At 40.2% G+C, this 17,153-nt stretch overlaps 1 protein-coding gene across 3 annotated transcripts in view; it reads left to right on the top strand.

Moving 5' to 3' along the window:
• The window catches only part of SPIRE1 (spire type actin nucleation factor 1), a 172,854-nt gene that overhangs the window by 58,750 nt on the left and 96,951 nt on the right, over nucleotides 1-17,153 (top strand). For all 3 annotated transcript variants that reach the window (XM_078851582.1, XM_078851580.1, XM_078851581.1), the window contains exon 3: nucleotides 7,066-7,296. In XM_078851582.1, the coding sequence (XP_078707708.1) occupies nucleotides 7,066-7,296 (231 nt within the window). The remainder of the gene's footprint in view (nucleotides 1-7,065; nucleotides 7,297-17,153) is intronic.

Genomic DNA, 17,153 nt, shown 5'->3' with positions numbered 1-17,153 from the left:
AAGGCCCTTGATGGTTTTAAAAAATGTAATATATGTGTCTCTGTATGTAGCAATAACAGTATTTGAAAACTTCTGAGCAAATTCTGTCTTTGTGGACAGTCTGCAATAGGAAAGATTCGTTTACAGGAACTTCAGGCCTTACTGGAGTTTGCCCAATTAAGTCAGGGAAACTAAGTTTGTTATTCTTTAGGGATGAACGGTCATTTGGGAGAAATATCCTTGGGATGGTAAGTAAATAACAATAATTATGATCTAAATCTCTGAGGTTATAATGTATGAAAAAAATAAGGAAAATGATAGTTTGTGTTCCAATCTAATATTTTTATAGACCAAGGAAATTATGCATTAAGATTGAGATCATCGGCCAAATTCTGCTGTCATTTGCACTAATAAATGACAGTGTTCACCCGGACAATCTCTGTAGCTAAAATGTAGGCAACAGAAGAACATAATATGTTTGTTGTTAGCACCTGGGATAAAGGTTGGAGAAGGCTACATTACTTATGAGCATGAATGTATTTATAAGTAAATTACAGTGTAGTTCTGTCTTGTAGAAGCAAATAAGTCAAAAGATGTAGAAAAGATTTAGGTTTTATATATTTAATTTGCTTTGAAAATGATTGGTTAAGGACCCCCTTATACACACACTTAAATCTGATAGAGAGCTATTGTACTGAATCTGTACACGTTATACCTGGATAATAATATAAAGGTGTATATATGTGTAAAGATATGTACGCATTGCACAAGCACAATACGAATGAATCATGGTATGCTCCATAAGATTATTTTGAAAGATAACTACTCTGGATATTACAAAGACATTTTCATAGATTAGGGTATGTATACTTTAGATCAAGATACCATTTCTATTACATAAGAGAATCTTACAGGAAAGGAAGGGTGTGTGCATTTAATCTTTTTCACCTTTTACTTTCTGTTAGACACAGCACATACAAATTTTTCCCTTAACACGGAAGTTATTTTTAGTAGCAAGGTGCAATATATTGCAGAGACTAGAATCTCAGCTATTTTTATGGTGAACCATAACGCCCAAAAGTTAAATAAGTTTAAATAATATTTCATCCACATGTCCGGGTAGTTTCATAATGAGTAATTCATTTGATTAACCATAAGTTTTCCAAATCTTAGTTGCCCAGCTGCAAGTAGTTGAAAATTTTCATTTTAGCAGCTGGTTACAGCATCCATTTCAGCAGTGTGTCCCTGTCTGTAAAATGGGGATACTACTACCCTACTTCCATGGGAGTGTTGTGCTGATAAATGTATTAGTATATATAAGGTGCTTCAAATATGGCTTATATTAGAATGTAGATATTTCTGCTTAGAATTATGAAGGACATTGGGGTGAGTAACCAAACTCTGTATTTCGGTAGCTCTTCAGATTACCATATAATAAAACTGTTTGTTCACACTGTCTAACAAATGTAATCTAATTTCATATACAAAATTAGATATTGCAGAAGCAGATATATTACTATGTTATAAATAGAAAAAATAACTCTATTGCTGATCTAAACAGAGACAGACAGACTGTTGGTCTTCTATAAGTTCTTAAGCAAGTTTGTGCTGTTTTCAGTTGAATTTTAAACTTTCAACTGTAAAATATCTGTGTATATGTTTAAAAGTGTCTCCAGTTGTGGCAGCTGAGCAGTATTGTGTCAGAACAGAGTTATTTGAGATCCATAAGTGAAATAAGTGTTAAGTATTCTGTGTTATTTTTGGTTTCAGAGTAGCAGCCGTGTTAGTCAGTATTCACAAAAAGAAAAGGACTACTTGTGGCATCTTAGAGACTAACAAATATATTGGAGCATAAGCTTTTGTGAGCAACAGCTCACTTCATCGGATGCATTCAGTGGAAAAACTGAATGCATCTGATGAAGTGAGCTGTAGCTCACGAAAGCTTATGCTCAATTAAATTTGTATTATTTTTGTTTATCATTGGGCTTAATTGTAAAATGCTGTTAAAATTTGTGATGAATGGTGCAATAGAAATGCAAATATTATTGTAACTGGATTGTGAGTCTTTAGGTCGAAGTGGAGAGGTTCAAAGCTATTCTGTTGACCTACCTTGGCAGCGAGAACAGTTGAGCCGCTCTAGTTCCAACTCAGGGGTACAAAAGTCTGAGCGGCTCTCTGAGTGAAAGAGAACTACAAGGAAGGGCAGGAACTCTGCTGGAGAAAGTCCTTTTATGTTTGTAAGCAGAGCCCTCCCTTTTGGGCTTTATTGCTTTATTTAAAAATAAAAGCAAACCTCAGAAAGATGGTGAGTTTACAGACATTACCCCATTTTGCATGTGATGAGTATAGGGGAATGGCATGGAGACTCTGCCTGTTTGCAAACCAGTTCTGGTAAGTCTGAAAAGTAAACAAGTTGAAAAAAAAATACTGATGTATTTCCTAAAAGAAAGAACTGTAGCTGTTTAAGTTCATATTCATTTCAGTTAAACCTTTTAGATGCGTCCTAAACCAGTATATATATGAAAGCTCAGATCTGTATATAATGACTATATATCTATAAGGTCTTAAAGAGCTTTGCTCGTAGACTGAAAAACTCACAATGCCTTAGCATATGGAGGTTTTACTTTAAACCAAGCAGCTGTAAATTAATAGTACTGAAATGATTACATTGCATTGAAACAATTGCCAGTGCAACAGTAAACAATGTTCCAGAGTAGCAGCTGTGTTAGTCTGTATTCGCAAAAAGAAAAGGAGTACTTTCGTGAGCTACAGCTTATGCTTAGTTTCTAAGGTGCAACTAGTACTCCTTTTCTTTTACAGTAAACAATGACATGTTTGCCTAACTCACATAATTTTCTGTGTCCTGTACCTAGAGTTTGAGAACTTCTTAGTTCTCGAGGCTTCAAAACTTTAGCAGAAGATTTGCTCTCTGCACATCAACCAGTGGCTGAGTAACTTAAAAAAAATAAATTAGGCTGCTTACGTTATAATGCTTTATACCTTCACATTAAGTTCCTTTGAAAGTCATGGCTTCAGACCAGGAAAGAAGCTGTTCCCAAAGGCTGAACTTGTACTCCGTACTGTGCTTAAATATTAGATCATTAGGGAAGGCAAGTGGAGAGATTTTGTGTGTGTGCAGGTGTGTTTGTGTGTGAGAGAGACACACACACAAATAGAACACATTGATATTAGATAAACACTATAAAACCATATTCTTAAATCCAGCTTGTACATATAACAAAAATCAGATTATTTCCATTGATGTAGGTAAAAGTAGGCTTTTCATTCTATACATATATCTCAAGGACACCGGTACTGACCCACTTTGCTCAGATCTTGCTTGCTTGCATCGGGAATTATATTCTCCCAGTTGTTTTAAGTCTCATTACTGGCTATTTTGTGAATGTACAAAAATCGGAAAGGTTTTGTTTGGTATTCCTATGGCAGGCACTTATGTGTTTTTATAACTTCCATGGTAAATTAGCATTGGTTAAAGTGTTACATATTTCTATTACATGTTTTCAGCAGCAGCAAAGTTTCTCAGTTAAAATGTTCATTGCTGTGTCATAACAAGCTGAAATGGAGATACTGAGACAGAATAGATATGTTGCTAAGTATGACAAAATAAAGGATTTGAAAGGCAGGGAAGTAGTTCTGAATAGTTTCTGTTCAGACTTTTGTGTCAGGCCATCTTTGCACATATTATGAAGTCTATGCTTAGCACATAATGCAGAAGCCATATTACTGGGCTGGAACAGGCACAGTGTTGGTACATCAAAGAAAGCAACAGCTGTCATTGAGTTTTAGCTGTAGTACTTATGAAGGCCTTAATCCCTGTTCCTAATCAAAGAGAGAGAGAACTTCCCCTTTTAAGCCTGTTTTGCTGTCTTTTCCAAGAAAAGTGCTCATTGGGTCCTGGACCTGAAGCCTTGTCACAAAAAATACTTTTTTTTTTTTTACATCAAATTTAACACCAGGAAAAAAGGATTGAACAGATAAAATTTCTTAGACTTTTGTTTTTATGAAGCTAGACAAAATTTATACTGTGCACTCATATCAGATATTTAAGAAATATTTAAGCAGTTGTTAAACTACTTGATTCCACCTGTTGAACAAGACTAAACTATTCTATCAAAAGCATTTCTGTGCTGTCCAGCAAGTACTTAAGACAGTATAAAATGTTCATGGAGGTTCTGCTAATGATGTAACTGAATTTGCTGAATGTTATAGATTTTAAAGTATGCCTGGTGGGTGCTTCCAAATGTGGTTTAACTCTTCTTAGATTCTTGCCTTTCAGATATTAAAGCATTACATCAGGGGTGGCCAAACTGTGGCTCTTTTACCATTAAAATGCGGCTCGTGGAGCCCCCCACACCCTCCCGTTCTTCACCTACCAGATTGGGGGTGGGGCAGAGAAGCTCAGGACCTCTGCCTTGCAGCAGGGTTGTGTGGTCGGGGCTTCTGCCCAGCAGGGAGGGGTTTTTTTTGGGCTTCAGCACTGCGAAGCACACCTGCCAGGGCTTGGGGCTTCAGCAGGAGCAGGCTGAAGCCCCGGCTCCTGGCAGGTGTGCCCCTGCTCTTGAACTTCTGAAGAATGTGGCTCAGAGGGCCAGTAAGTTTGGCCACCCCTGCACTACGTGTTGAGGATATACGGAGGACCTTTGTGGAAGGAGCCATACTTAAAAAATGTACTTTGCTTTATAACAGTTGTTTCACATTTTCAGTCCTTATATGTTCATTATGAAAGTTTCCCAAAGATCTTTCTTTGAATATCTCATTCACAGTTATTCCAAAATAGGGATGCACAGCTTTGCTTTGTAGTTTTCTAAGCCAAACCAGACATGTTCATGAGAGTACCAGGTATCTTTTTTAAAGCTGCTATGGAAGAATGTAGGAAAATCAGTATTATTCCATATAATTGTTAAAATATTGGAAAATATAATAAATATTATAAAAGGTGGATAAATCTGCCTTTTTCTTGCCCTTAATGTGCTGGTGTTTTAATTGTGCACTGTGAAATATGAACAGTTTATTAATGCATTTTATGTTGAGGAATGTTTTTGGTTTGTTGGAAAAAACAAATAGCAAAGTTCTGCATTTCAGGAAGGATTACTTACCTAATCACGGTACAAATTGCCACTAAGTTCTGCACCTGAAGTGGTCTAACAATTTGATTATTAGTGCTCTCTACTACTAATGCATTCCCATGTCTCACTAGAGAAATGAAGCATAAAACTGCTGGTCCATTGCTGGTGCATTACATTTTCTGTCTGGATGTGATTATGATTAAACTGTTTGAATTCCCCTACTAAATTATAATCCATTACAGTAAGTCCTCTTTGAAATGTTTTACTGTAGTAAAATAAGTAGGTTGCTCAAATTAAACCTTAAAAAAAGTTTAAGATGTGAGAATTTCTCCTTTTTTTTTTTTTTTAAAGGATTTTTTTTTAGCTAGAATTGTGTGGAATGCCAGACTGGGGGACTGAAACTTTCTTATCAGGTTGGAAATATTTGAAAAATATCTGCTTTTGGAAATAGTTCCATTACTAACTTCTGTTCCAGGGCTGTTCTACTTCTGCACTGCTGCCTGACCATTTAAATAATACCACAGTAGCCATCAGATTTAAAAGATCATGACTTTTTTCCCCTTAAGGTCTTCAGAGTGCTAGGTACTGCAATGCCTCTGGTATTAATAATCGTTAATGTAAAGAAAGAAAAGGTATACTTGGCATTTTGGAGCATTCAGGCCAATTTCTTATTACTAGGAAAGATTGAGAAGATCAGGGACTGTCTCTTGTTCTATAATGTTAGGCACTGTGAAACAATAGGGCCCTGATCTCAGTTGAGGTCCCAAGGGGCTACTAAATTACAATTACTACTAAGAACAACTAGATTTTCCCATATGGGATCTCTGTCTCGTCACCAAGTAAGTGGATCTCAGTGGTTTGATCAGAGCTCAGTCAGGTTCTGAGTCAAATCGATCCTCACAGCTATGGCCAGTCATCCCTGGAGGCAATGAGGTGGTCCAAGTCACTACCACTTGTGGAAGGAGTTAGGCATCTTTTCTTAAGTCCCCCCACCCTTTTTTTTCTTAAACAAAAGGAGGATAAGTGTGTATACATATACCAAACATTTTTATAGGAATCTAAAAAAATATTTTGAGCTGAAACACTTTTAGGAATAAAAATTCAAAATGGTCCAGCTTTGTTTTTACATTATTTTGTTTTTGCCTGTCAAATTTTAATATAAAAAATGTAGCATGACACATTTTGCTATTGGGTCCTATATGTTGACTTGCAGGGCAGTGATGCAGTGTGGAGGGTCACTGCCCTCTTTAATTTGAATGATCTTATAATATCAATCTTAAATCAGCAGTTGTAGGGTGGACAATTTATCACTTGTTGCTCAAGGATGTTTGTGTTTTTACACTTGCCTACTAGTTCATTGAAGTGATATAAACTGGCCATCAGGAAGTTTAGACTTGAAATTAGATGAAGGTTTCTAACCATCAGAGGAGTGAAGTTCTGGAACAGCCTTCCAAGGGGAGCAGTGGGGCAAAAAACATATCTGGCTTCAACACTAAGCTTGATAAGTTTATGGAGGGGATGGTATAGCCTAATTTTGGCAATTGATCTTTGACTATTAGCGGTAGATATGCCCAGTGGACTGTGATATGCCCGACGGGGTGGGATCTGAGTTACTATAGATAATTCTTTCCTGGGTGTCTGGGTGGTGAGTCTTGCCCACATGCTCAGGGTTTAGCTGACTTCCGTATTTGGGATCAGGAAGGAATTTCCCTCCAGGGCAGATTGGCAGGGGCCTTGCGGGGGTTTCACCTTCCTCTGCAGCGTGGGGCACGAGTCACTTGCTGGAGGATTCTCTGCACCTTGAACTCTTTAAACCACGATTTGAGGACTTCAGTAGCTCAGACATAGGTTAGGGGTTTGTTACAGGGGTGGGTGGGTGGGTGAGATTCTGTGGCCTGCGTTGTGCAGGAGGTCAGACTAGATGATCAAAGTGGTCCCTTCTGATCTTAAAGTCTATGATTCTATGATGCTAATAATAATGTTGCTTTCTTTCTTATAGATTATTGAATCACTGGGGATTATTATTTATAAAGCGCTGGACTATGGCTTGAAGGAGAATGAAGAGCGAGAACTAAGTCCTCCCTTGGAGCAGCTTATAGATCACATGACCAATACCGTGGCGGTAGATGGAAATAAAGATGAAGGCTATGAGGCTCTGGATGAAGGCGTGGAAGATGAAGATGAAAAAGAGGAAATTGAGGTCATTCACTCCTATAAAGATGTCATGAAGGTACAGTAATAGCCAATTTACATGGTACTTTGCTGTTAAAAACTCTTTTCACCACTAAGGCCGCATCTTCGCTACAAAGTTATATCAAGCTAACTTTTATGTTGGCATACGGCCACCTCAATTACAAAGTTGCTTGTGTGTGTGCACACTTGGCTCCTTGTGTTGACAGTGCTCCTTCTTACCAGAAGTACTTGTATCAATTGTATTGTGAGTGTGGGGCATTGTGTGATGGCTCCCAAAAGCCAGTAACAGTCAATGTAAGCAACGCAGTGTCTGTACTAACACTTCGTCAACCTAATTATATCAACTGTGATTTTACGCTGCTTGGGAGGTGGTGTTACGAAATTGGCGTAGAGAGGCACTTACATCAGGAGGAGCCAAATTTAAGTGAAGACACTTCCACAACGAAGTTGATGCAAGGCAGCTTACATTGACCTAACCCTATAGTTTAGACCAGGCTCATCGCAACAAGTCTGTTTTCTGTGCTAGCTTCAAACATGATACTGCCAGTGTGATAGTTTAGTTTCCTTAGGTAATACGTTTGTAAGTGTACTACACTGATAGTATTTAGTGTTTGACAGTAAACAATAGAAATTAAATGATCAGCTAGCATTCCCAATACTTGATATTGGGACAGTCTAATTAGTCTATTCTGATTTTGTCCTCAAACTGGATGTTAAATCTTTTAGCAGGACATCTGCTTAATTCTTTCATACACACCTTGAAATGAGAGTGGCTGTTTCAGTAATATGCACCAGCTCATTACTCCAATGTTCCTGTAGAAATGTTCCTCTTCCCTCACCCGCTTCTCTGCTGAAGGGAGTGCCTGTTCTTAAGAGTAGTTCTTTTGTGCATAGTGACTCAGGGTACGATATTTCACTCTAAGGTTTGCGATGGCAGTTCTTAACCTGACTAGTGACATTTGGAAGTAACAGCTTATGAGTTTTAAGTACAGTGCAATTTCTAATGTCAACTTTGCTACTCTTGACAATCATTTCAAAGTGGTTAATTCTCTATTTTCCAATAAAGAGCCTTTGACAGAGCTCTTAGAATTGTATATGATCTCTTTGTAGTCTTGAAGAGGGTAGAAATAAACACAGACACTGGATTTTCACATTGCTTTTATTTTCAGTAGTGCAGTCTTCATAATATTATTTATATTTACTACATCAGTATTGAAGAGGCATTTAGTATAGATTAGAGAGTGGCACTTCATTGCTCATGTAGATCGAGCACTGTTTGTTATTCACATGAAGTGCAAATGGATTTTCAGGTTTGAGGACCATCGAAGGCAGAATCTTAGCTTGGATGCCCCCAGAATGGGAATGTAGCTGTCAAAGTGGAGGCTGGAAGAGTTGTAGCAGTAATGAATTCCCCCATTAGAACAGAATGGGCAAAGTCTATTTCAGCTAACAGACTCCACAGAAACTATAAACACTCAGAAGCCCATCGAAAGTGGCCTCTTCTGGTCTTCTGAAAAGATATTAGGGTGAAGAGGAATGCTGCAAGGAGATTTGGATGGGAATAAAATTTTGCTTAGGGTGGTATCAGGAAAAACTCTATATAAATAATTAAGCTTGTGCTGTTAATGGCTTGGTTAAAGGTCATGGGTGCGCCCCTCATAGCAAAACCTTCCGTTCCTCCTTCCCCCCCCATTCCAAGGGCTCTGTATGGAGTATGCCCCCTAGTCCGTCCTCCCTTCCCCACATTACAGGGGCTCTGTGTCTCTCCTTTTTTTTACTTCTCCTCCAAAGTACCTTCCTTCTCACTGGATTATTAAGGCATCTCTTTCTCCTTTCTCTATCCCTCCTTCCCCCCCCACCGTGGAGCGGACTTTGGAGAAGCAGCGCACTAGGAGTGAGGAAGGAATGAAGCGTCCTTGGATTAGAAGGGATGGGCAAACGCATGCTCCCTTAGGGTGACCAGATGTCCCAATTTTATAGGGACAGTCCCGATATTTGGGGCTTTCTTATATAGGCACCTATTGCCCCCCCACTTCCTGTCCTGATTTTTTACACTTCTTGTCTGGTCACCCTAGCTCCCCTACTCTGAGCAGGTTTTGGGATGCAGTGCACTAGGCAGGAGAGAGCCAGGAGAGGCCCTAGCCATTTTGCTAGCCATGGAAGAAAATATCCCCAGCAGCCGAGCTTAAAAAGAAAAAAAAAAAGATGGCAGAGCAAAGGGGAGGACAATAAACCAAGTGGCTCAGCAATTCGGTGCCCCCTGGAAGTTGGTGCACAGGGTGACAGACCCACTTACCTGCCCATAGGACTAGCCCTGGAGAAATTATGGAGGACTTTCACTTTCCTCTCCCTCTGCCTCCCCCTTCTGTAGGGTTCTGAATCAATAGGGTTCTGGCCACTGATGCCTAAAACAGTACCTGAAATTCTCGAGTTGATCGGATGCGGTGTTGAAAAGTTATGTTACAGACAGAAAAGCTGAGTGTAGGGCCTCATTTGGATCAGCCAAAAATGCCCACTCTAGGCTGAAACACATATTGCTCAACTTAATTGTGTAAACTTATAAATGGGAAAAATTAGTTTTAAGTACAATATTTTAAATATTTTAAATATTAAAATATTTTCCTTTAGTGGTGATTGCATGCACTGTAATCCTGAGACCATGTTGTTTATTAGGTACAGAAAACATGCAAGAATGTACCCTCAAATTGTCTGAAGAGTGAATGTGGCTGTTTTGTGTATCACTTTTAACACTGTATTCTGTAGTACTCTTTCTGCGACTATTATGATGATTGATCAGCTTTAAAATGCTAAACACTGTTTGAGTGGAAGATATTGGAGGGATGTTTGCTGCAATTACATGTTTAACATTTTAAGTATTCACATATATCTCTACGTAAAAGAATAAATGGACACAAATCAGACGTCAAGAATTATAACATTCAGAACAACCAGTCGGAGAACACTTCAGTCTCTTTGGTTGCTCGATTACAGACCTAAATGTTGCAATTCTTCAACAAAAAAACTTCAAAAACAGACTCCAACGAGAGACTGCTGAATTGGAATTAATTTGCAAACTGGACACCATTAAATTAGGCTTGAATAAAGAGTGGGAGTGGATGGGTCATTACACAAAGTAAAACTATTTCCCCTTGTTTATTTCCCCTCCTACTGTTCTTGTAAAGTGTTGGAAATAGCCCACTTTGATTATCACTACAAAAGGTTCCCCCCCCGACCCCCCGCTCTCCTGCTTGTATTAGCTCACCTTTCCTGATCACTCTTGTTACAGTCTGTATGGTAACACCCATTGTTTCATGTTCTCTGTGTATATAAAATGTCCCCGCTATATTTTCCACTGAATGCATTTTACTAATGCAGTTAACCTTAGTGTGAAGTCACTGGGACTATGCACAAGAATTAGGTGAATGTGATCCCCTGTGTTGCCCTGGTTGATCCAGAACAAAATATTACACTACCCTGCACAAATCCCAAATGAAAAGCAACCTGGTAATTTTTGTCCATTTGTCTGATTGCAGTAAGGGATATGCTTGGGACCTAGTTTTGTGAGATTTTGTACATCTCCTGAGACAGGTTGAGCAGTTCCAACTCACTGATGTCAGTGGGAGATGAGGGCATCCGGCGACATCTCTAGGAGACATTGGATCCTTGATGTCTAGTTGAGAGGTAAAGGGCAATATACCCTTTCTAGCCCCAGTTTAGCAAAGCAATTAAGCATGTGCTGAATTGGGGCTTTTAAAGAATACATCTTTTGTCAGGCCACAGAGCAGTTTTAGAGGAGGTAACATATCTGGTTGCTGTTGGTGGGAAAGAAAGTTGTCATTTTGAAAAAATATGGAAGAAGAGAACCACCAAATGGGGAAGGGTTGGCTAATCAAGCTCAGATGCATAAAATTTTTTTCCATAAGCCAGAAAACACCCATTTGTATGCACAAGGGTGTAGTATAGTGATATGCTGGCGGTAAAGGTTGAGTAGGTTTTTGAAGCCCTTACTGCATTTTCTGCAACCAAGTAAAAGGAAGGTTTGGGATGTTTTCATGTCCGTGTGAGATTCCTCCATTACCCTAGTACACATAATTTATCACAGGTTAACGGGAAAAAAATTATGGTAGCATTGTGTTAAAATATTGGCAGCATATCTTTGATTTACTAGTAAAATATTATAAAAAGGTTACCAAAAAGTATGTATTAACTTTAACCCTTTGTAACATGTATTTCATATTCCTTATAGATACCAAGTATTAGTACTACATTAACCTGAGTTTTGTTTTACTTTTTTTATTAGAATCCATAGACTTTTCAGTTTTTCTTATGCGTCTTTTTTTATAATTTAGTAGCTACAAGCTTTGCGCTGTGACTGGTCTTCATTCAGCTGACTATATAACACTGCAGAACGTCTTAGTGCATTACCCATACATAAGCAACAACATTATTCTGCCACATTTTCCACATAAGTGTGGATCTGTGAGATTCTTTCTACTTGCATCACTTTCAACCACACCTTTCCCAGGGTAAACATCTGTCAGATGTGGCAGAGAAGTTTTTTTTTCAGTTGTGAAATATGTGCAGGCTATACCTTCATTTATCCAGTGACTACCACACAACAGCATGTGGTCTTGTAACCATGAGACACAATCATTGTAGTTCCCTGTGAGCATGGTTTACAATAAAATTTTATCCTTTGCTTGCAGCTTGTAGAGAACGCTAACACAGGTTTATTTGCTGATTTGAGCAACTATTATATCTTGCCCACCCTGCAATTTTTATTGTTTGCCTGTAAAGTGGAAGATTGACTTTACATTGTCCCTATTGATTTTTAAAGTCCTTAACTGTATAGTCCTTGGTTATATACTAGGCGGTCACACGTTTCATAGCTTCTGTACGCCAAGCTCATTACGTATACTGCATTCCTATGTTTTCCCCAACATGCTCCCTGTGTGCCACATTCCCATCTCCATCTATTTCAGGGACTCCTAGCAACTCTCCCCACCCCCGACCACATGTCTGGAGCTCTGTGTGTCCCCTGTTTTCCCCATGGCAGGGGTTCTGCATGCCATCCCATTCCCACCTCCACCACCTGCCATGAGCTCTGTGTCCCCTGTGGTCTCCTCCCTCCATAGCATTTTCCCCATTGTCATCCCCCATGCTAGGGGTTATGTATGCCCCCTTCCTTGCCTCCCAACATACCAGGCTCCTGTATTTTTCCCCATGCCAGAAACTCTATATGCACCCCTATTCTCCCCCATACCAAGGTCCCTCAATTTCCCACTGCCACAACTTCATTCACCCCATCTCCCATGCTGGCATCCCCCATTTGCCCCTATCCCCAGGTGTTCATGCGCCTATTACTGCTCTCCCAAAAACCATTATTATTTATCTTCTTTCTCTCTGGGAGTTGAGTCACTTCGGGTGTCAGTATGTTGAATTCTATTGGGAGGATGGACAGAGATGATATGTGGTATTGTTATGATGGAAAGTGTTAATAGGGTGCAGTTAATAGAACTGGTTTTTGATCTATCCTATAGACAGTTACAGTGGTGCTTAGAGCTGTGGCTCTATTAAAGGGAGAAAAGGGGATTCCATAGCTTTCTGTGACCTCCATGACTTCTGCAGGGGCCAGTGTGGCTGACCCCAGGGTCGCCCAAGCAGCTGGCTCCGGGGCCAGCTACTCAGGTGGCCCCCGGGATAGCCACACCAGCTGTGGCCCCAAGCAGTAGTCCACGGCTGGCCGGCTGGAGCAGCTGCGGTCCACTGGCCCCTGGTAGCTGGTGCCAGGGGCCAGTGGAGCTGGAGGGAGGAGCAGCGCTGGCCACGTGACTGCCCAATGTGCCCACTCAGATTTGGCCCCACAGCCCCTCCATTGTGACGGGAGGGGGACCAAAACTGAGTGAGAGGGATTGCAAACCGGTGCACAGGGGTTACAGTGCCACTCAGGTTTGCCCCCCACAGCCCCTCCGTCATGACGTAGGGGTGATGGGGCCAAACCTGCATGGGCACTGGAGCAGCCAGCACTGCTCCGTCTCACCATTGCCAACTGTGTATGGCAACATGTGTAGCGTGCTGTGGGTGCCACTGGTTATAGTGACCCATAACAAAGTAAAAGAAGACCAACGCTGGTCCTAATGACTAAAGTGAACCATTTATCCTCTGGCCTGTAGGTTGACTTTCAGTGGCACTGATCCAGACAAAGCAGACTGATCTGTCCAAAGCTGAACTGATCTGCCTATGAGTATGTCTGTTCATCCTACAAACGCCGCCACTGTCCAGACGTTGAAATTGATAAGTGCAGAGCGTGGTGTGCTGCATTTTTCAGTTTCACTATCAGCGTAGTGATGGAAGTAGATCCACCCTGACAAATTGGACAGGGCAGTAACTGATCTCGTTGTCTCAGGATTTGGCTGAGAATCAACATGTCTGTCCACAGTTTTCATCTCTGTAGGCTTGGATGTCCTAGATACTTATGGCATTATAACTTTAATATTTAAGCTTTACTGACTTAAGATCCTCTCTGAAGAAGTCACAGAAATGTGGACTGTTTTAACTCTGATTCAGCTCTCTGCTGCTGACTATTACCATGACTTCTGTATAGAGACAAGGTGGGTGAAGTAATATATTTTATTGGACCACCTTCTGTTGGTGAGAGAGAAGCTTTCCAGCCATACACAGCTCTTCCTCAGGTCTGGGAAAGGTATTTTCAGCATCACAGCAAAATACAAAGTAGAACAGCAAGCTCCCCACAGACTAGGACACACCAACTCAAAGCACCAGACCCTGCCAGAACATCAGATGCAAAACCCGCAGACATAGCACCACTGCTACAATGATCAACACCACACACAATACACCTTTCAAGGTCCATGGATCCTACACATGCCTATCACATTATGTGATATACCTCATCGAGTACACTCAGTACCCCAATAACAGCTATGTGGGTGAAACTAGACAATCACTATGCTCTCGAATGAACTCACAGGAAAATTATCAAAGACACAAACACCCTAGAAGCTGTGGGTGAACACTTTTTTCACAAAGCAATCACGCTGTATGTGACCTATCAGTCCTCATCCTCAGAAGAAACCTGCACAACACTTTCAAAAATCAAGCCTGGGAGCTTAAATTTGTTACTCTGTTAAAGACTAAAAATCATAACTGAACAGAGAGACTGGATTAATGGCTCATTACAACAGTCTGTAACCCACTAACCTCCTCTTTCTACTCCACCTTGAATAGTCCCTTATAATATGTGATAACTACTTATCCTAAACAATCTGTTCCACTTCGCATTTTGCTGTGATGCTGGCAGTTCCTTTCCCAGACCTGAAGAAGGGCTGTGTGTGGCTGGAAAGCTCGTCTCGCTCACCAACAGAAGTTGGTCCAATAAAAGACATTACTTCACTCACCTTGTCTCTCTAATATCCTGGGACCAACACAGCTACAACAACAGTGCATACATGACTTCTCTTGGGTGTTCTTTGAAGCCCATGTAACTTCAGCATCTCAAAGGGAATGTACCAGTATCTTGCACCAGGGGTTCTCAACCCTTTTCTGTCTTAGCCCCTCCCCACACCCAACGTGATATAAAAATTCCACGGCCCGTCTGTGCCACAACAACTGTATTTCTTCGTATAAAAAACAGATAGCAGCTAGGGGATAGCAAGCCGGGCAAACTGTTGCTCAGGCTTCAGCTTCAGCCCCAGGCGGTGGGGCTTCGGCTTTCTGCCCTGGGCCCCAGCAAGTCTAATGCCGGCTCTGTTGAGTGGACCCCCTGAAACCTGCTCACGGTCTCCCAGGGGCCCCAGGACCCTGGTTGAGAACCACTGTCTTACACAATACTGCTTGTGGAGTTTGCATTAAATACCTGGCATGGTATGCAACAGACAAAACAGTTAAAGGTGACCTACAAATCCCTTTACAGAGTTCTCTCTACTGTAGCATGATGTGCTGAATGCTTGCGGAAGCCAGGATGAAAGATAGTATTCAATATGCTAAACAACTTTTCTTAAGTTTTAAACTGTATAGGTTTTATTGTAAATTACAGAATCTGACTCCTGTAAGAATAGTGACTAACATACAGCCTTAATGATAGGTCATAAACAACTCTCCCTTTCAGCAGAGAAGCCAAGGACAAAATGGTCATGGAAGTGGAATTGCCTTCCGATCCGTGGAGATTACTCCTGGTCTGGACTGAGATACCTGGAATGGAGCGTGTTTAGAAGCTTGGCATTGCTGTTTATGGTACTGTGCCAGCTTTGTGATTAAATAGGATTTCAGCTGTTGACATTGCCAATCTGGAACCCTTTTGGAATGTTGTAATCACTTTATCAAAGAAAAATCATGCATGTCATATTAGTCACTGAAAGAATATAGGTGCTGAAAAAACTATTTCATTCTTTATAGAGGGATACTTTTTCTCTAAAAACAGCAGCTGGTAAAGTCAGGAGTATGAAACAAATGTCCCTTTAATTAAACAGTTATGATCGTCGTCTTCTTTAGTTATTCAAAATAGAGCATTGGCTTGAGGCAAGTTAGTTACATCTGGTATATTTAGTTCAATGTTGGTAACAATATCAACAGAAAATGAGTCATTTGGAGAGAAGCTATTCAGATTTATTTAAGAACTCTACTGACCCTCCAAAATAATCATCTCTCTGTCTAATTTAGTCATATTTTTTCAATTTTTCCTTGGTTATGCTTTTGGCATGATTTTGTTTTCTATGTTGCTTAGCTTATAGCAGCATGCTGTATGCTAGGAAGAAGCCATACATCATTTGCCACAAGCTAAACATAGCTCCTTTTTGCAAAAGATAGTTGTGGATTCACAAAAATTGTATGTTGAACAGAGGCTCTGGGAGAAAAATGAATACAATAATTTCATGTAAAACACGTTTCTGATTATCTTAAACCAACATACATGTTCTCCTTAAATTGTGATGCCTCCTTGGACCCAAAAGTTAGAGGATCATATTTATCCCAATAGTTGATCTGCAAACAAGGCACCTTTTTATACTCCCAAGGGAAAGAAATCATGCAGTACAGTATTTGGGGGTGAGGGGACAGAGGTAACATTGTTACAACATAATTAAATGGCTTTATAATTGGACACAAATGAAACTTTCACATGATAGGGGTGTGACTTTTGCATGTTATTAATGTCACATAAATGCATGGCTCTGATCATCTTGATTTTTATTTGTGAATTTCATTTAATAGAACAGTAAGAAAGGCAGGGGGGTGTTCAGATGGCTTCTTTGACCTTGTGCCTTATTGTACCATCTGGGATATGCAGTCTAAAAGATTACATTTTGTGATACATAAAAAAATTAATATCTTTAATTTCAAGTGAAATTTCAATTATGGACAGTTATATAAACATTTTTATCCTGTGGACTTCTTAACCCTTCATGTTAACTGGAGCAATTGAATGAGCTGGCATCAATAGATTGAACAGCTCTCTACATATACTAGATTTGGCACAGCTCTTTATATGTGGTAGATATACTGGGGCCTGGAAGGTTCAAGAGAATGGTAGCTTCAGGAAGGTTAATTTGCAGGGCCCAGAAGCAGGTGGGACTTGTTGAGACTCCCAAGAAGCCAGCCTGAAGCATATAAAGGAGAAAATTAGTTGTTAAGGGCTTGGAGTGGCTGGAGAAGCCAAGCAACTAACCATGCCAAGGAAAGTCAGATGCCCACAGAGGGGACATCACATAGGAAATTCTGAGTTTTTATTTAACGCTCAAAGGAGGACCTGGAAACTGTCTCCGTTTTTAAAGCTTTATTGGGGTAGGAAGAGAATGTAGAGCTTTCTGTGTCCTGAAGAAAGAAAAACCTCTATTTTTGATTGCTTAAAATCTTTTTAGAGGAGCATAGGATTTTCCT

The sequence above is a fragment of the Lepidochelys kempii genome, chromosome 2 (genome assembly GCF_965140285.1).
Source record: "Lepidochelys kempii isolate rLepKem1 chromosome 2, rLepKem1.hap1, whole genome shotgun sequence".
In the NCBI taxonomy this organism is placed as follows: Eukaryota; Metazoa; Chordata; order Testudines; family Cheloniidae; genus Lepidochelys; species Lepidochelys kempii.
This window is presented reverse-complemented; position numbering and strand designations above follow the sequence as displayed.